This window comes from Phocoena phocoena, chromosome 15 (assembly GCF_963924675.1).
Source record: "Phocoena phocoena chromosome 15, mPhoPho1.1, whole genome shotgun sequence".
In the NCBI taxonomy this organism is placed as follows: domain Eukaryota; kingdom Metazoa; phylum Chordata; class Mammalia; order Artiodactyla; family Phocoenidae; genus Phocoena; species Phocoena phocoena.
Genome location: NC_089233.1, coordinates 45,040,318 through 45,056,002, shown reverse-complemented (window position 1 = coordinate 45,056,002; position 15,685 = coordinate 45,040,318). Strand labels below are relative to the sequence as shown.

At 43.9% G+C, this 15,685-nt stretch overlaps 1 protein-coding gene across 2 annotated transcripts in view; it reads right to left on the bottom strand.

Annotated features, from left to right (window-relative positions):
* Nucleotides 1–15,685, bottom strand: part of KIF16B (kinesin family member 16B) — a 256,485-nt gene that overhangs the window by 215,838 nt on the left and 24,962 nt on the right. For both annotated transcript variants that reach the window (XM_065892000.1, XM_065892001.1), the window contains exons 10-11: nt 10,524–10,589; nt 7,617–7,676 (exon numbers count right to left, since the gene is read on the bottom strand). In XM_065892000.1, the coding sequence (XP_065748072.1) occupies nt 7,617–7,676; nt 10,524–10,589 (126 nt within the window). The remainder of the gene's footprint in view (nt 1–7,616; nt 7,677–10,523; nt 10,590–15,685) is intronic.

The window sequence follows — 15,685 nt, the reverse complement described above, 5'->3', positions numbered from 1 at the left end:
TAGGCTTGGCGTTATTAACAGCATCAGAGCTGGTTCTGGGAACAGCTCGCTTAGCCTCTGAGCCGGCCACGTTCTCCATCGACCTCCAGTGCCGTAGTGCCGACAGTCATCTCCCCTATTAATTATCAAACCCCAGTTTCAGAGAACAACGAATGTTATTATTTCGACTTTCATCTTAAAAAACAGCTGCAAGAGCAGAACTTTACAGAGAGGAAGAAAACACAGAGTCTGATGGAAATTAACTGCCACAGTCTAACTTTAATGAGAGGTCAACAAATTAACAACTGCATACTATATCAAGTACGATAACATCTTCTTCCTAGTGCTTCAGATCAAGAACCAGCCAATGAGACAGTATGTGTGAATGCATGACAAACAGACAAAGGGCTTTGCACATGGGGGTACTGACGGTGACTTCTGTTCAGACAGACACGGAGTCATTCACATTAGTCCGAGCATTAAAGAAAGCAGGGAGACAAAAAATTTCTCATAAAGCTAGAAACAGTATGCGTGACTGTCTTAGGTCAGAATTTTGAACCATCAAATGCCCAAATGGTTGCTAATAAGGAAGGTGCCCCATGGCTGGGTCACTAAGGAGGAGACATCTCCTCCTTAATCCAAAATCTGAGCAAATCAATGTCCATAAATAGAATTCTATCCTCGAGCTACCCGCAGGTTCAATTCTTGTACCAAGAAGAGGTTAAGATTAACTGATTCTAAAGGAGACACAGGCCACAAAAAGTGTCACCTCTCTATCACTTTGTCTGTAAGTTACCTAGAAACCAGAGTACCCAGTACCCTGGGCAGCAGGAGCCCAGAGGCCCACAGACCTGACCGGCTGAGCAGCCGCCCCAGGTATCAGTGCTGCTTCCAAATCCATCACACACTCCCCAACACACGTCCCCTCCACAAAATGGAAAACTGCAGACAGCAGGAAAAACTTGTTTTATAGGATGCCATAATCTTCCAGAGACAAAAGTTCAGCTGATTGATTCTACCATAAAACAGAAATAAGTTGGTTTCAAGTATGCCTCTCCATGAAATTCGAGCTCAGAAGATCTGACACCAGGAAAGGATTCCAATTTCATTTTACTCTATTTCTTATTAGTCAAAACATTCTGAAAAAGTAAAAAAAAAATTTCTTCCATCAATGTGTGACCCACTCCTGCCAGGGGCCTGTAGTAACCTGCCTCTTCTGCTCCCCAGAGAAGGGACGGTAAAACACCGGCACAATTTAAGAAGAAATCACTTGCATTAGGATCCCATCATCCCATAGATTCAAATACGCGCCATCCTCCAAATTCAACTCAGTATTGTTTACCGTAAGAAAAACAACCCATTTAATTAATGTCTGGGGAAAAAAACCCAACACTTTAATTCAACTTCTACTTGCAGAAATCACTCACTTTTCCAGGACCAGCCTCTCCAGTGACAGCCTCTGCCTATGGGCAGCCTGCTTCCTCACCCCAGGCCCCCGCTCCATGCCAAACCACAGTCGGATACCCCGTGCAGAGCCATGAAAACACAAAAGCAAGTCAAGCACTAGAGTAATCAAAGGATGTGTTTTCAGTAAGGAAGAGACCCTATTCATTAAAAACTGAGCAGAATAACCAATGCTGGGGGATTCAACAGAGCACGGTCTCGGGGCTCCAAGCACCACACGGCAGCCAGGCTCTAGACAGACCCTGCACAGAACCGCGGTCCCTTCTGCGTCACCACCTGTCAGACGCCGGAGAGCTGCCCCCTGAGGTCCACACACGCTGTGATTTATCCTGCAGTGCAGAGTTCAAGGAGTTATTTGGAAGTCAGGTAACATATCTCTGAGGGTTTCATTTTAATCATTTAGAAAACGCTAGAACAGAGAAACCAAAACATGTCCAGAGTGGACAAACGAAAAAGGTGCATACAGGGTGGGGTGGGATGAGAGAAAGTGAGAGTGAGAGGACAAAGAATCAGGGGACTCCTCATGACTTGAAACAATTCATCAGCAATAAGACATACGGGATCCATAAAAATCAGGCCAAAAGGGACATTAAGGGGGATTAAGTAGCCACTTTATAAACCACTTCAAACACTGAGCAGTCAGTGCCACACTGAAGCCGTGGGAAAGGAGAGCCGACACAAAGGCTTCGGGAATGCACGGACCCCAGGCCTAGCAGAAGCCGGATTTATCACAACATTAAGTTCCAAGACCCCAAAGTTATCACAGCTTAAGACAAATTCAGCAGGATGAAAAACACACTGGGGTAGCAGTCTAAGACACTAGAAAGACAGACCAAAAAGAAGAGTACCGTTAACACAGGTTCTGAGCAGCTGGCAGTGCCAGGCAGGAGATGGGGTGCAGACTCCGGTATCAGACAGAAATACCAGGCATTTACATCCCGGGGGCTTTAAGACAGGGGACTGGTTACTTGGCTAAAGGAAGAGCCGGGAAGCCAGCGGGGATGGTGAGGCCACCCGCAAATTGATAAGGAAACCAGCATCACCCCTAGTAGGAGGGACAGGGGAGAAGGTGTTTCTGGAAGCCAGGGCTGCATCACCAGGCAGCACCACACCAGGGATGGGCCGTGTGGATTCTGCAGGAAAACGGTGCAGACAAGGTCTGGTTTCTCCCTCCAACCCTCACACAGTGAGTCCCACTCAGGAAAGGGCAGTCCACCCCGTCAGCTCTCCACCAGACAGGGCAGAGAAGAAGGGGAAAAACGGAAATGAGGGAAAAGGAGCCCAAGACGGCCCCACCTTTCCTTCCTCAGCTTTTCAGGTCCTGCACTCAAACCATAAGGTGCAGACCCATCACCTGGGCATCTTATTAAAATACAGATTCTGACTTAGGAAGTCTGCAGTGGGGCCTGAGAACTTGCACTTCCAACCAGCTCACAGGTGATGCTGACGCTGCTGGTGCAGGAACCACACACTGAGCAGCAAAGGTCTAACTGACCCAAATGAAAGACTGGTCTATAATCAAAAGGAATGCAGCCACATTCCTTCCAAGAATGAAAAATACACAGTCATGTACAAGCCTTTCAAATAGGAGTGAGACAAACAGGACGGAATGTACAGGCAGGAGCATCACCAGGGCAAGACCGCTGCCTGCCCAACACCCCGTGTTACTTTTCCCACTGTCTCATCAGGTTTGCGCGGTTCAAGGTTGTTATGGGCTGAAACGTGTCCCCCTAAAGTTCACATGTTGAAGCCCTAAGCCCCAGGATCTCAGGATGTGACTACATTTGGAGATACAGCCTTTAAAGAGGTAATTATGTTAAAAAGAAGCCATTAGGCTGAGCCCTAATCCAATCTGACCAATGTCCTTATAAGAAGAGGAGATTAGGACACAGAGGGCGACCAGGGCTACAGGCACACAGAGAAAAGGCCACGTGAGGGGCCGAGAGAGCAGGCAGCATCCTCCACTAGCCAAGGAGAGAGGGAGGCTTCAGGACAAAGCAACCCTACCGACACCTTGATCTTTGACTTCTAGCCTCCAGGACTGTGAGCAAATAAATGTCTGCTGTTTAAGCCACCCAGTCTGTGAAGTTTTGTTTTGACAGCACTAGCAAACTAATATAAAGGTTTTGGGTTTTTTTCTTGTTACTACTTTAATCCAGTAAATTTTCACCGTATGCCTGCTCTGTGAGAAGCGGAGTTCTAGGAGCTGGTTCACAGAATGATCAAGAGACAGTCCCTGCCCAGATTCTGCTCCTGTTTAGAGGGAGAAACTAAGACCACCAAATTCCGATTATGATGAATGCGGTGACAAAGGCAGAACGAAATGCCTTTACAAAAGCCAGAGGAAAACAAAATCATTCTATCTGGTAAGTGGGAGAGAAGAGTGACCAGAGAGAGCTTCATGGTGGAATCCCACAGGCGTAGAGAGGGGAGCATCTCAAATGATGGAGCAACACAGGCAAAGGCCAAGAGACCCCCAGAAACCCAACACCCAGTGCGCACAGGGACCAGCGAGACACCTGGCTGGGAGGGGCGGGGGCCCGGGAGCGCAGGGCAGACAGAGCTGTGATGGGACACGTAGAGCCAAGAAGGAGCTCAGTGCCCCTGGGGGCCAGGCAAGGGAGTCTGAACTTTAATTTATAGAAAAGGAGATTAATGAAAATGAGGAAGGTAGATTAAGGGGCAAGAGACTGCATACACAGCGTAGACTGTAGAGGATAATAGAGCCCACATTACCTACCTGCCTAAGAAACATCTCCTCAAGATCAACACACTTTCCACTGTCATTAGCTACTTACATCGTAACCCCGAGCAATTCATCACCTCTTGTGACCTGGGTATAACGAATAGGTTGCCATCCGCCCGACTTCCAAGCTGGGGACAAGGATGTGTGACACCGTGGCTAAGTGTCACAACCCACCAGTGACTCAGAAAGAGACCTGAAGCCTGAGACGGAGCCGGCAGATCAAAGCCCGAGGCACGTGCGTTATCACCACGGTGCCACCAGCCCGGCTGCAAACAGCCGGCACCTCTTTTTTTTTTTTTTGCGGTACGCGGGCCTCTCACCGTTGTGGCCTCTCCTGTTGCAGAGCACAGGCTCCGGACGTGCAGACTCAGAGGCCATGGCTCACGGGCCTAGCCGCTCCACAGCATGTGGGATATTCCCAGACCAGGGCACAAACCTGTGTCCCCTGCATCGGCAGGCGGACTCTCAACCACTGCGCCACCAGGGAAGCCCCCAGATGGCACCTCTCGTCCGAGCGCCTTTCACCCCTTCTTCACCCCACTCAACACACCTAGGCCTTCACTCATCCCCAGCAAGGAAAGCCACAGACCAGATCACAAACAAGGGAACAAAGTCACTCCTTGGTTTCTGAGCCTCTAACAGCTCAGGCAAGAAAAAGCAACAAGGCAGGCTCTCACTGTGCCAACAGGCACCGAAGTATCCCTGTATCTCCCTTCTGTCCCCTGGGCGGTCTCACTCTCAGTCTTCCCCCCAGAGGTCTCTCCTTGGATGTTCAGGATTTGGGGCTTGGGAGGGATGATATAGTTGCAGAGTAAATGACCAAGCCCTGATGATGAAGATAATCTTGGGAATTTACCACTTCACTGAGCCTGTCTCTACAACATGGGCAAATGCAGTAGAGGAGCAAGTTCCCAGAATTTAAAGATCTGTATTTTAACAGGGGCCTGTGTCGATTAAACCACTGATCTCAAAGCAGGATTATACACTTACACCCTTGCCGCGGCCCTTTCACGGGTGAAATACACTTCTTCCCCCGTGACTTTCTGTTCAGCCAAGTGACTTGCTTTGGCCATGATACAAGCAGAAGCTTGAAATGTGCTTGCAAGACCAGGCCCACCTGCTTCTACCTGGGCCGTGACCATAAGTCACATTCTGGACAACCACCCAGTCCAAGAGAATGAGAGACAGACCTGGAAGCCGCCCATAGCCGGGATCCAAGCCCAGCCAGACCAGACCAGCCGACCCCCAGCCAACGTGCATGTGAGCGAGGGAAAATAAATGTTGTCCGAAGCCGCTGGGTTGGAGTGGGTTCTATGCAGCATTACTGGAACAAGAGCTGATGAAGGAGAAGTCAGACAGCAAAAATACGGGAATCACACAAACCACACAGATACAAACTCATCGAAAAACCATCCCTTTCCCCATCGATTTCCAAAGAATGTTTTCAAAAACATTTGAGTAGCTCTCTTCTTCCCCTCAGGCCTCAGGCACTGTCTTCCAATAGGAGATGAAGACAGCTCTTAAAATACCAAATGTGAGCAGAAAACAAGTCCAGATTTAAAACACAGATCCCAGCAGAGAAATCTACAAAGGGCTTGCCAGCTCAAACGAAGGGAAAAATCTGAAATATCATTAGCCTTTCCCATAACCTTTAACACCTAGCACATAACACCTCTCTATTCTCATCTCAGACGTTATACAAAATAAAAATAGTAAGATTTATGAAAAACGGAATTGGAATTGAAGGAGGATTTCGTTTCCAGGCCCGGAATAACATTATGAGCAAAAGTTCAGGGGTTCACCATGGTGACTCAGTGTGGATAGCTCTGCAAGGCTGTTGTAAAACCCTTACACCACGGTGACAAGGCGAGACCAGGCAGATGGGCTGCAATCTGCATTCACTGCGGCATTGCCTTCTGTGCTAAAAGGCACTATATACTAATGGCTTTTCAAACAGCTAGATACTAGATTTCTCCTTTCCTTACGTGCAGCGGATTTCAGTCCTCCCTTTCTGGCAAATTTGCTGAGGAAAGTATACGTGGTGCCTTGAACGGTCCAACGGCTGGGCTACGTTAAGTCTGGGGCTGCAGCACTACTTCTCCAAGTTGATGCAACATAAACGATGAAAACAGTCACATCTTTGCTGGTGCTTATTCCCCACCTGACTCTTCAGAAATGCAACTGAAGTCTTTGCTCAGTTTCCTGCACGAAAACCTCTCAAAAAAACAAACGCTGAGAAAGTACCTCAAAATAACACAACATTATCATCATCAGGAGGAAAGAAAAGCTTGGACGCAGAAGCCTCACTTACTGCAGGGCTTCCTGCAACTGGAAAGAATACCTCCAGGACCAATCATGACCCATGGCCACCGAGGACTGCAGGTCAACCCCACTCATGAGAAGTAAGCTTTGTAGCCCCCAGAGCAGGCCAGCTTGCCTAAATGGTACAAGGAAACTTTACATAATATAATGCTGACCCCAGTCTCAGAGAGAGTAACTCAATGGCTACTCCAGGTCTTCAAAAGTTTCCCCTGTGAAACGGTCACCAGGTGCCCCCTCTTCACGTGAACGGCGTCCAAGTCAGGCTTCTGCCAAGGCACATAGCTAAACCTCATCTATCCAGCCTCGCCAATATTCAAGGGAGATTCCGTCCTTTGGGAAAGTTTTACCTCAACAGACCTCAAAAGCAAACCCAGGATTCACCAATCACCTCTGAATCGTCTTCTCTCATGTGTAAGGACAGACAGACGCTATCAAAGCATAAAATTCCAGTCTGAACCTCAAACCTAACGTGGCTGACCCTCCACGGATGACACGAGTTTCCTACCACCTCAGCAAAAAATGGGACCGCAAAGAAACGTGTATTTTGAAGCACAGAGTATGAAACTCGGAGGCCATTACTGACATCTTTTCACCATGAATCTTGCCAAGAATGCAGACCATCACTGCCTAGCCTTTGAGACATACAGAAAAAAATTCCAATAGGAAATTACTAGTTGAGAAATTTCTGAAGTCTAGCCATGCTATGCACACATATTCCACAATACTGCCATGAGAAGTATTTTTTTTATTTAACATATTGCTTTTATATTGGGTTTAATAAAAGCAGAAAGGCAAAGTGGGTGCCCTTGAATATTAAATGGAATTTAATATGTGCTGACTCAAAGACGGAAAAACTCCACAAGTGAGAGCAAATACCTTAAGTATCAGCATTACCCCTAAACACACAGCTTTTAATGACTAATAGCTCACTTTCCCATTTCTTCAAAATCAAACCAGAGTCCCAACCTCCCAAAAGTCACTAATCAATTCCACTGATCTTACCTTAAAGCAAAGCACACAATCGCCATTTTGAGGGAGAAAGAAAAGAAGTTTTACCTACTTAAGCCAGCACAGTAAGATCATGACACTTTTTTATAGTCCTTACTTTCAAAATATTTTGGGTTTCATTCCACTTATTTGTCCATTCCTTGGTCAATTCTTGAACCTAAAAGAAAAAACATACATATCCGATTGCTCCACAAAAAAAATTACTTGGATTTTCTTCTAGAAAGTTTCCAAACTCTTATAGATTATGGAAGAATGTACAATACTTTTTTATAATTAGGTAGCAATGCCTCAAAGAACCATCACCAAATATAAATCAAACAAGCTGATCTTACCCTACAACCTACATCATGGCAAAGGAAAGAATAGGAAAAAATGTGTCAAGTTGCCTAGAGTTTTACAGCAGTCTTTTTCAAGGTGTACTTCAATAAAAGCTGCTTCCTTGGATGTTAACCAAAATTACAAGTTCAAAGATGACAACGCCCTATTACATGGGTTAATTTTTCCTGATTATACTTTAGGTCCTAAGAAATAGTGATTTACTTTACTTTCCAATTAGATGTGATGATTAAATCACCTTGGAAACTGCAGTTTTCTTTTAGGAGATAATCTGCTTTTGTAGCTAATTAATAGGGTTTATAAATCTCAGTCTATCTTTAAAAAAAAAAAAAGGCGGCTCTTTAATTGACTCTTAGTAAAAGCAAAAACTTTTTGATAAAAATCAGCTTCTTTCCAGTCTGCGGTAACTTAGGGGAGAAAATATGCCCCATTGTCGAACACAGCACAGTTGGAAACTGCTTCTCAAAGTTAATGAAAATATTCTGCTAGTTCCATACAACTTTTTAAATGACCTTAGTGAGTGATTCATTAAGAAGTAAAGTGATACCTGATTGAGAGGTAGGGGAAAAAATGGAAAATTCTGTAAAATGAATACACTTAGGGCTAAAAGAAAGTGACGTCTGAGGGGCATAGAGGGGGACACACCCTCCCAAGGCCTTTTCCCTCCTGTCCTTCATCATTCCTGCCTCCTACCCATCCAACAGCAGATACCATCCCAGTTCAACTGACTGGTCTTCCCACCAGTAAGTTACCCGAGTTAAACAGGTCAAAGTGAAGGCACAGAATACACTGGATTATACTCTCACTGCTAAGAGGACGATACTTCCCACAGGCCATTAAGTAATATAAATGGAAAGGGCGTGGGTCAGCAACCTCCATGAAAGACCACAGTTCGTTACTGACACGAAATAGAGGAACTGGAGTGATGGTTTATCCAGAGCAAAACCAGAACACCTCTCACCCACCTGAATTCATTCAATGGGCATTCATTTTACCCCTCAGTTTACCTCAAACAACTACAGGAGCTCTACGTTACCACTGTTTTCAATAAAATATCTTAACTAGTTACTAATGTCAAACCTATCATGTTCTTGGAACAAACAAAAGAAACAGAACTGAGCCTCTCTAACTCTGATTTTTGCTCATTTGTACTGGTTACCTTCCTTTCATCACTTGAGTGATGCCAGCCCCACAGCCTCTAAAGTAAGAAAAGTCACCGGGCTTTTTGTTTTGGAAAAGCTTTCAGAGAGGGAATATTCTTACGCCTTCTCTCCCTACAGAAGGGGAAAAGACTGGGGTGATGAATTTACTAATTTACTTATTTATAATAATCAGTTAACAGATACTCTTTGGCACTTTATCTGAGAAACACAAAGCATTTAACAATAAACGCTTCAGCATTTCAACAGATAAATTCTCCCTGAAGAAACGCAAGCCAGTTAATCCTTTTCCAATTCAATCAAATAATCTAGCTTTCAACAAATCGTTAAGTATGCCTCGGGTTTCTTTCACTACTGAACTTAAACCAAATAATCTTCATTTATAAAATTAATTTAAAACTGCAAAGTCTGATACCACCTCTAACAACATGACCAGTTGATAAGATTTATAGCCAAGCAGATGGCAAACAATTTTAAAAGGTCGGCAAAGACTAGATGAAAATTTAGAAAATGTTATGAACAAGAGGGGCAGTCATTTCTGTCCCAGCAGGTATAATGCATTCAAATTAAAATGTTTATTGGTTTCTTTTAACTTGCTAGGTATTTCTGAAAACCATTAGTAAGAAACAATTTAAGACTATACAGACATTTCAAAGCCCTCAAAATGAGAATCTGAAGTACTAAATACAAAATGTCAAGAGAAAAATAGGGATTAAGAAACTAATGTTTTCACTAATGCTATTATCAGCAAATTAATCAGCATAATTATCCAGGGAAGTGTCAACAAGTTCCTAACTATAACCCAATTTATATCTTCAATATTGTGTATTCTTGAAAGAGCTTTACCAACAGAATCCAATTTTCTTTCTCAATCTGTTTTAACCATTCAGCACAGTGAACAAAATTCACTCCAAAAATGTTATTAATGCCGTTTCTCCTTTTACAGAGGGTTATATTTTTTAAACAAAAATAGTATAGAAGTAGATCAGCCATGAAACGAGTTTTCAGAAAGCACCAGCACACGAACTGGCTTCAGCCCAGAACACCCACCCCCGCCTCAAATCCCACCTCGCTTAAGATCAACTAAGCATCTACTCGGAGTATTCAGTGATTCCCCAAGTGCTGCACTTCCCTCTGGAAAGTAAAAGGATGACAAAAAGCTCCACGCTGGTCGTGGTAAGGCTACGGGGACCACCACTGTGAACACAGCCTCCCTCTTCCGAAGGCCGGGGCTGCCTCACTGCCATGTGGGAGAGCCCACATGTGAATCTCAGTTGCTGTTAACCATCGTGTGCCAGAAAAATCCCATTTATTAAGTCACAGAGAACATGAAATGCACAGGTAGTCAACTGCTGTGCTTCTTTAAAAATGGGGTGAGGGCGGGCGGAGTGTTAAGTGGCATATAGAAACAAAATGAGTCTCAAACAGCAAGTACTAAAAAGTATGCACTTAAAATACTGAAAGCTATAATTTTTCTGAAAAACATAACAAGTCAAGGTATCACTTACTCTGGCTTCATTCTGCTGAAGTTTCTCCTCCATGCTTAAGGCTGTGGGAGAGTCCAAGAGGGCAATCTACAACGTAAACCAAAAAAGACAGCAGCAATCAGTGAACGGCAGTAATCTAGAGGAAGGACCCAGCCGTGATACTGTAAATTATCAGAATTGCCAAATAAACTATCAAACAGAGGTATGAAGTATTGTCCCACAGCCCCCCCAAAAGTGTCAATCGTCACTAAATCTTTAACCCATGGGTTTCATTTCTCATAATATTCAAAACCATGGCACCCTTGTAAAACTACATTTGCAACACAAATCAGCAAAGAGAAGGAAAAAGAAAAACATGTAACATACTGACATTTTATCAAAATCAAACACAATCTAAATCCCTAGATCCTGAAGGATTCGTCTGTTTTGAATGTATACAAAGTACACATTCAAAAAGAAAGCATGTCTTGCTCAACCACAGGCTTCTGAGATTCATCCACACTGACACGTGCAAATGAAAACTCCTTTATCATCACCGCTGGATCACATCCTGCGTACAGTATGACTATACCACAACCTGTGTGTCCATTTCCCTATCTGTGCTGCGAAGGTATAAAGACTGACGTGAGAATGATGAACATCAAATTCAGGTTTGCCCTGGGGGGACAACGCAGGCAGAGACGGGAGAGGCAAACACAACCAGGCGGGGCGCACGGGGGCTCCAACTGCATTTGTAACTCTTAACCTGAGAGGCAGGGACACGGGGCTCCCAACAATGTCACAAGAAAAAAAGGAAGGGGGTCTCCCTCCCTCCCCACCCCATAGGCAACCTCTCTTGGCCAATTTGCTATGTAAATGTGCAGTTATTCTGGGCATATGTGAGCATGTTTGTGTTGTTTTTCTAAACATCAACAGCATGAACACTATTCTGAATATTGCCTTTTTCACTTCACAAACTATCTTGGGGAAAATTCAGTACGAGTAAGTCCACTGCACTCTTTCTAACAATTCCAATTCCACTGTAGAATACTCCATTGTGTGGCTATGCTACAATTTATGTCCGTACTTTCCTTTTAATGGACATGCAGTTTTTTCTCATCTTCTGCTTTACCAGCGAAGCTACAGTGACCATCTTACACCAGTTGCCTACAGTATGTGTGGCTGTGTATCAAGAGAGCAAAATCCTAGAAGGGCATGTGTGAGTCATCTATATGTATGATTTATTTTTTAATTGCCAAGGTGTCCTTCGCAGAGGCTGTCACGTTTTTTTCATCATTATTTACTTTTCAATTTCTATTCAAACAAATATAACCCATGAGGTGGTCATCTTAAGCTCAGTTAAACATTCAGACTCACAAGACACGGTAGGCCATGCTTGGCATCTGTCTGCTGGGCAGAAAGCAGAGCTGCGGCAGGAAGGGCAGGGTCCCAGCCGAGCCCAGGAGCTACTGCCTTTGACCCTCCTGAGGGGTCCAGATTCAAACGGGCACGTGGTACCCACCTTGGCTGAGAAGCCCAGGCCCCACAGGAGGTAGCGTCTCTTGTAACAACACCAGAGACACAACCTCCAGGACCCACCAGGGACAAACCCAGTAACAAGAGTCATCACCCACGGGGAAACCCCGAGCTGCGGTTTCTCACAGGGGTTTACATACAGTTCATCCTCATGCAGCTGCAATTCACCTGTTAGGGGTCACTGTTATCATTAGGGATGCTGTCTGGTGATGAAGCTGGCATCCCACTTTTACCTGGTTTACAGAGAAGGAGGCCAGCTAGTTAACCCTTAGTAAAGGACAGTCATCCTGAGTGAAGGAAAAGAGCTGCGTTAACTCATCACCACAACGCATCCCTGCCCCTCTGCACCTCGAGGGTCATCTTGTACACAGATGGTACTCAGTAAATGTTTTCCACTGAAGAAGTACCGGTGGCAGGTGTTATTATGACTGCATCGCTTATTAGATGGTTGACAATTTTCAAAACAATTAGTAACCCCTTTATAACATGGCTAATTGTACAGACACCGCTGTTAGGGCTTTTCGTCTATAATCAGAGCCGAAACATTCTGACCATTATCATCAACTCGGGAGACAATCACTGACTAAATGTACGCATACAGACTACTATTTTGGGGCACATGCAAAGAAAGACCTACCTAAGTCCTTTTAAAAGACATCTTTAGTAACACTAAACCATTTCCAATTAAATTATTCCTTGCAAGGTGTCTGTTTAGAAGACAAATGTTCAGGATTAAATAATACTCAGATTAAGTTCCTGTGTTGAACCAAGAGGAAAACTGCATCAGAACTTCAGCAACATCAACGCCACCAACAGGCAGCCACCTCATGTCTCCCACCTGTGCCCACACACTGGGCGATCAAGTGTTTTATCTCTTCCCAGCTGATGGGCGGAAAGAACATCTCCTTGAGGTTATAATGTCCACGCAGTAAAAGACAGAGCTTGATGACGTTCTCCGTATCTACGTGCATGTATATACTCATTGCTTCAGATCTGCACTGACCGTGTTGCAAATGACAGAAAGCACATGTTCACATGTTTAGAAGCCATTTCGAACTCTCTTTTCTATGAACTATGCTCTTATTCTTTGTTCATTTTTCTGTAAGGTTGTGATCTTTCTTTTTTTTTTTAAACAGAAGCTCCTTTCATAATAAGGAAAGTAGTCTTTTGTTGCAGGAGTCGGCAATCTTTTCTCCTGGTTTGTACTGGTTAGAGCAAATTTCCATGATGTCATGTAAATGTGCTATGTCCTCCCTTATTTTTGTCCCGGTGAGCACTCACTGAATGAGACAGAGAAGTTAACGCTCCCCGTGGCGAGTGTGTGGTCTCTGTCTCCTGCCATTTCCTACAATCGTGCTGGGGTTTTTTTCTTTTATGAAAGCTGCCTTCCTATTTGATTTTAATTATGAACTGCACTCTCTGTCATGATAAAGTGCTTTTTCTAAGGCTCACATCATGCTGTTACTGCACTGCTCTCTTTCCCCTTGAATTACCTGGTAGGCCTCTGCCCATTCTCACACACACCATATCACCTGGTTTTACCGTGACCCTCTCTGAGATGTATCTATCTTCAAAGTTTACACGTAACGACACTTCTATTATCCTGCTCTTATTTATAGTTTATCTGCGACTCCATCTACACAATGAGAAATCCATCATCCTTCCACCTCCTCTTACTCACTGTGGTCTTTGTTTCCTGGACTGTTCTTGCTTATTTCATTTCTATATTGTTTAATTTTCTTGTTATCTTCAGGTACATTCAAGAGGGAAGAGTTAACATTTTCTCTCTGCCAAATTCAAAGCAGCAGTCTGCTTTGAAATACAACAAAAGAGGACGTGTGAAAAGACAAGATATCCAAATGCTCGACTTTATGAATCATCTGAAGAGTGCAAACTAGTCATTCTGTGATACCATGAAGCTCCAACAGAGTGGCTACGATGAAAAATAGACAATACCAAGTACTGGCAAGGACCTGCAGCAACGAGAACCGGCATCTTCACATACTAATATAAGTTGGTATAACAACTTTTAAACATGATTTGGCAGTATCTACTAAAACCGAACATAATGTACCCCTTCTGACATACCAACTCCACTCTGAGGTATAAGCCTAACAGAAATGCATCTGGACATTCTTGAAAAGACAGGCAGAAGAAAAGTCCAAAGCAGCAGTAATAGCCCCAAAAAGCCCATCAAAAATAGAACAGATGAGTTGGGACATACTTGTATGATGGAATACAATACAGCAATGATCATAAATGGATCTACAGCTCCATGTACCAACGTGGATGAATCACACAAACGGTCTCAGACGTAACTTGTTCACTATTATTCACTGCACGGCACACTCCCACCGGCCGATGCAAGGCCCTTCAATTTGTCATTGTTCTCACTTTCCCTTTTCTTCCCCCACCCCATCCTGCAACCCTGCTGCCTGTACCCTGTCACCTCCCCAGCCCTCATCATGGGCCAGCACCCTAGTACATCTGCAACCCTTGGGTTTCCTATGCCTATGTGTTTTTTTTTTTGGTTTTTTGGGTTTTTTTAAATACACCAAAAATATTTTTATTCAAAATTTTTTGTACTCAGCAGATCAATTTTTTTTATATTCAACAGAAACAGAGATGGCAAATTCTATGAGGCCTCATATTCAACTAAATTCCAACTCATTAAAATTGGTTTTCTTTTACTTTAAAAAAAATTATCATACAGTAAAATTGACTTTTTGGTATACGATGCAATGAATTTTAACACAGGTCTAGATTCACGCAGCCACCACTACAATCAGAACACAAAACAATTCTCCCAGTCCAGAAACCTCCCTCCGTGCTCTTTTTGCTGTCACAACCTCTTCCCACCCCTAACTTCTGAAAACTCCTGATCCGTCCGCTATCCCTAAGCTTTATGAGAACGTCACATAAATGGATCTTTTGACACTGGCTTCTTTTTCTCAGCATAATGCCTTTGAGATTCATCCAAGTTACTGGTGTATCAAGAGCAGTTCTTTCATTTTTATCGCTGACTTATTCCATGGTATGGATATACCACATTCACCGCTGGAGGGCCATGTGGATTGTTTCCAGTGTGTGAACTGAAAATTTCACTTTTCTACTGTAAACACCCAAGAGAGGGACTGATGGGTCATATGGTGAGTGGATATTTACTTGGTAAGCAACTACCAAACTGTTCTCCAGAGCGGCTGCGCCATTTCGCACTCCCGGCAGCAACGTATATTTGCTCTCCAGCCCCATCAGCACTTTGACAAGTGGGAGTGCTTTTTTAATTTTAGCCATTCTCATAGGTGTGTAATGCTGTTTCATTGTGGTTTTAATTTGCATTTCCTTAATGACTAGCAGTGATGAACATCTTTTTTTGCATTGCTTTCTTTTTTTGAATTTTATTCTTTTATACAGCAGGTTCTTACTAGTTATCCATTTTATACATATTAGTGTATGTATGTCAATCCCGATCTCCCAATTCATCACAGCACCACCACGACCCCCCTGCCGCTTTCCCCGCTTGCTGTCCATACGTTTGTTCTCTACATCTGTGCCTCAATTTCTGCCCTGCAAACTGGTTCATCTGCACCATTTTTCTAGGTTCCACATGTATGTGTTAATATACGATATTTGTTTTTCTCTTTCTGACTTACTTCACTCTGTGTGAC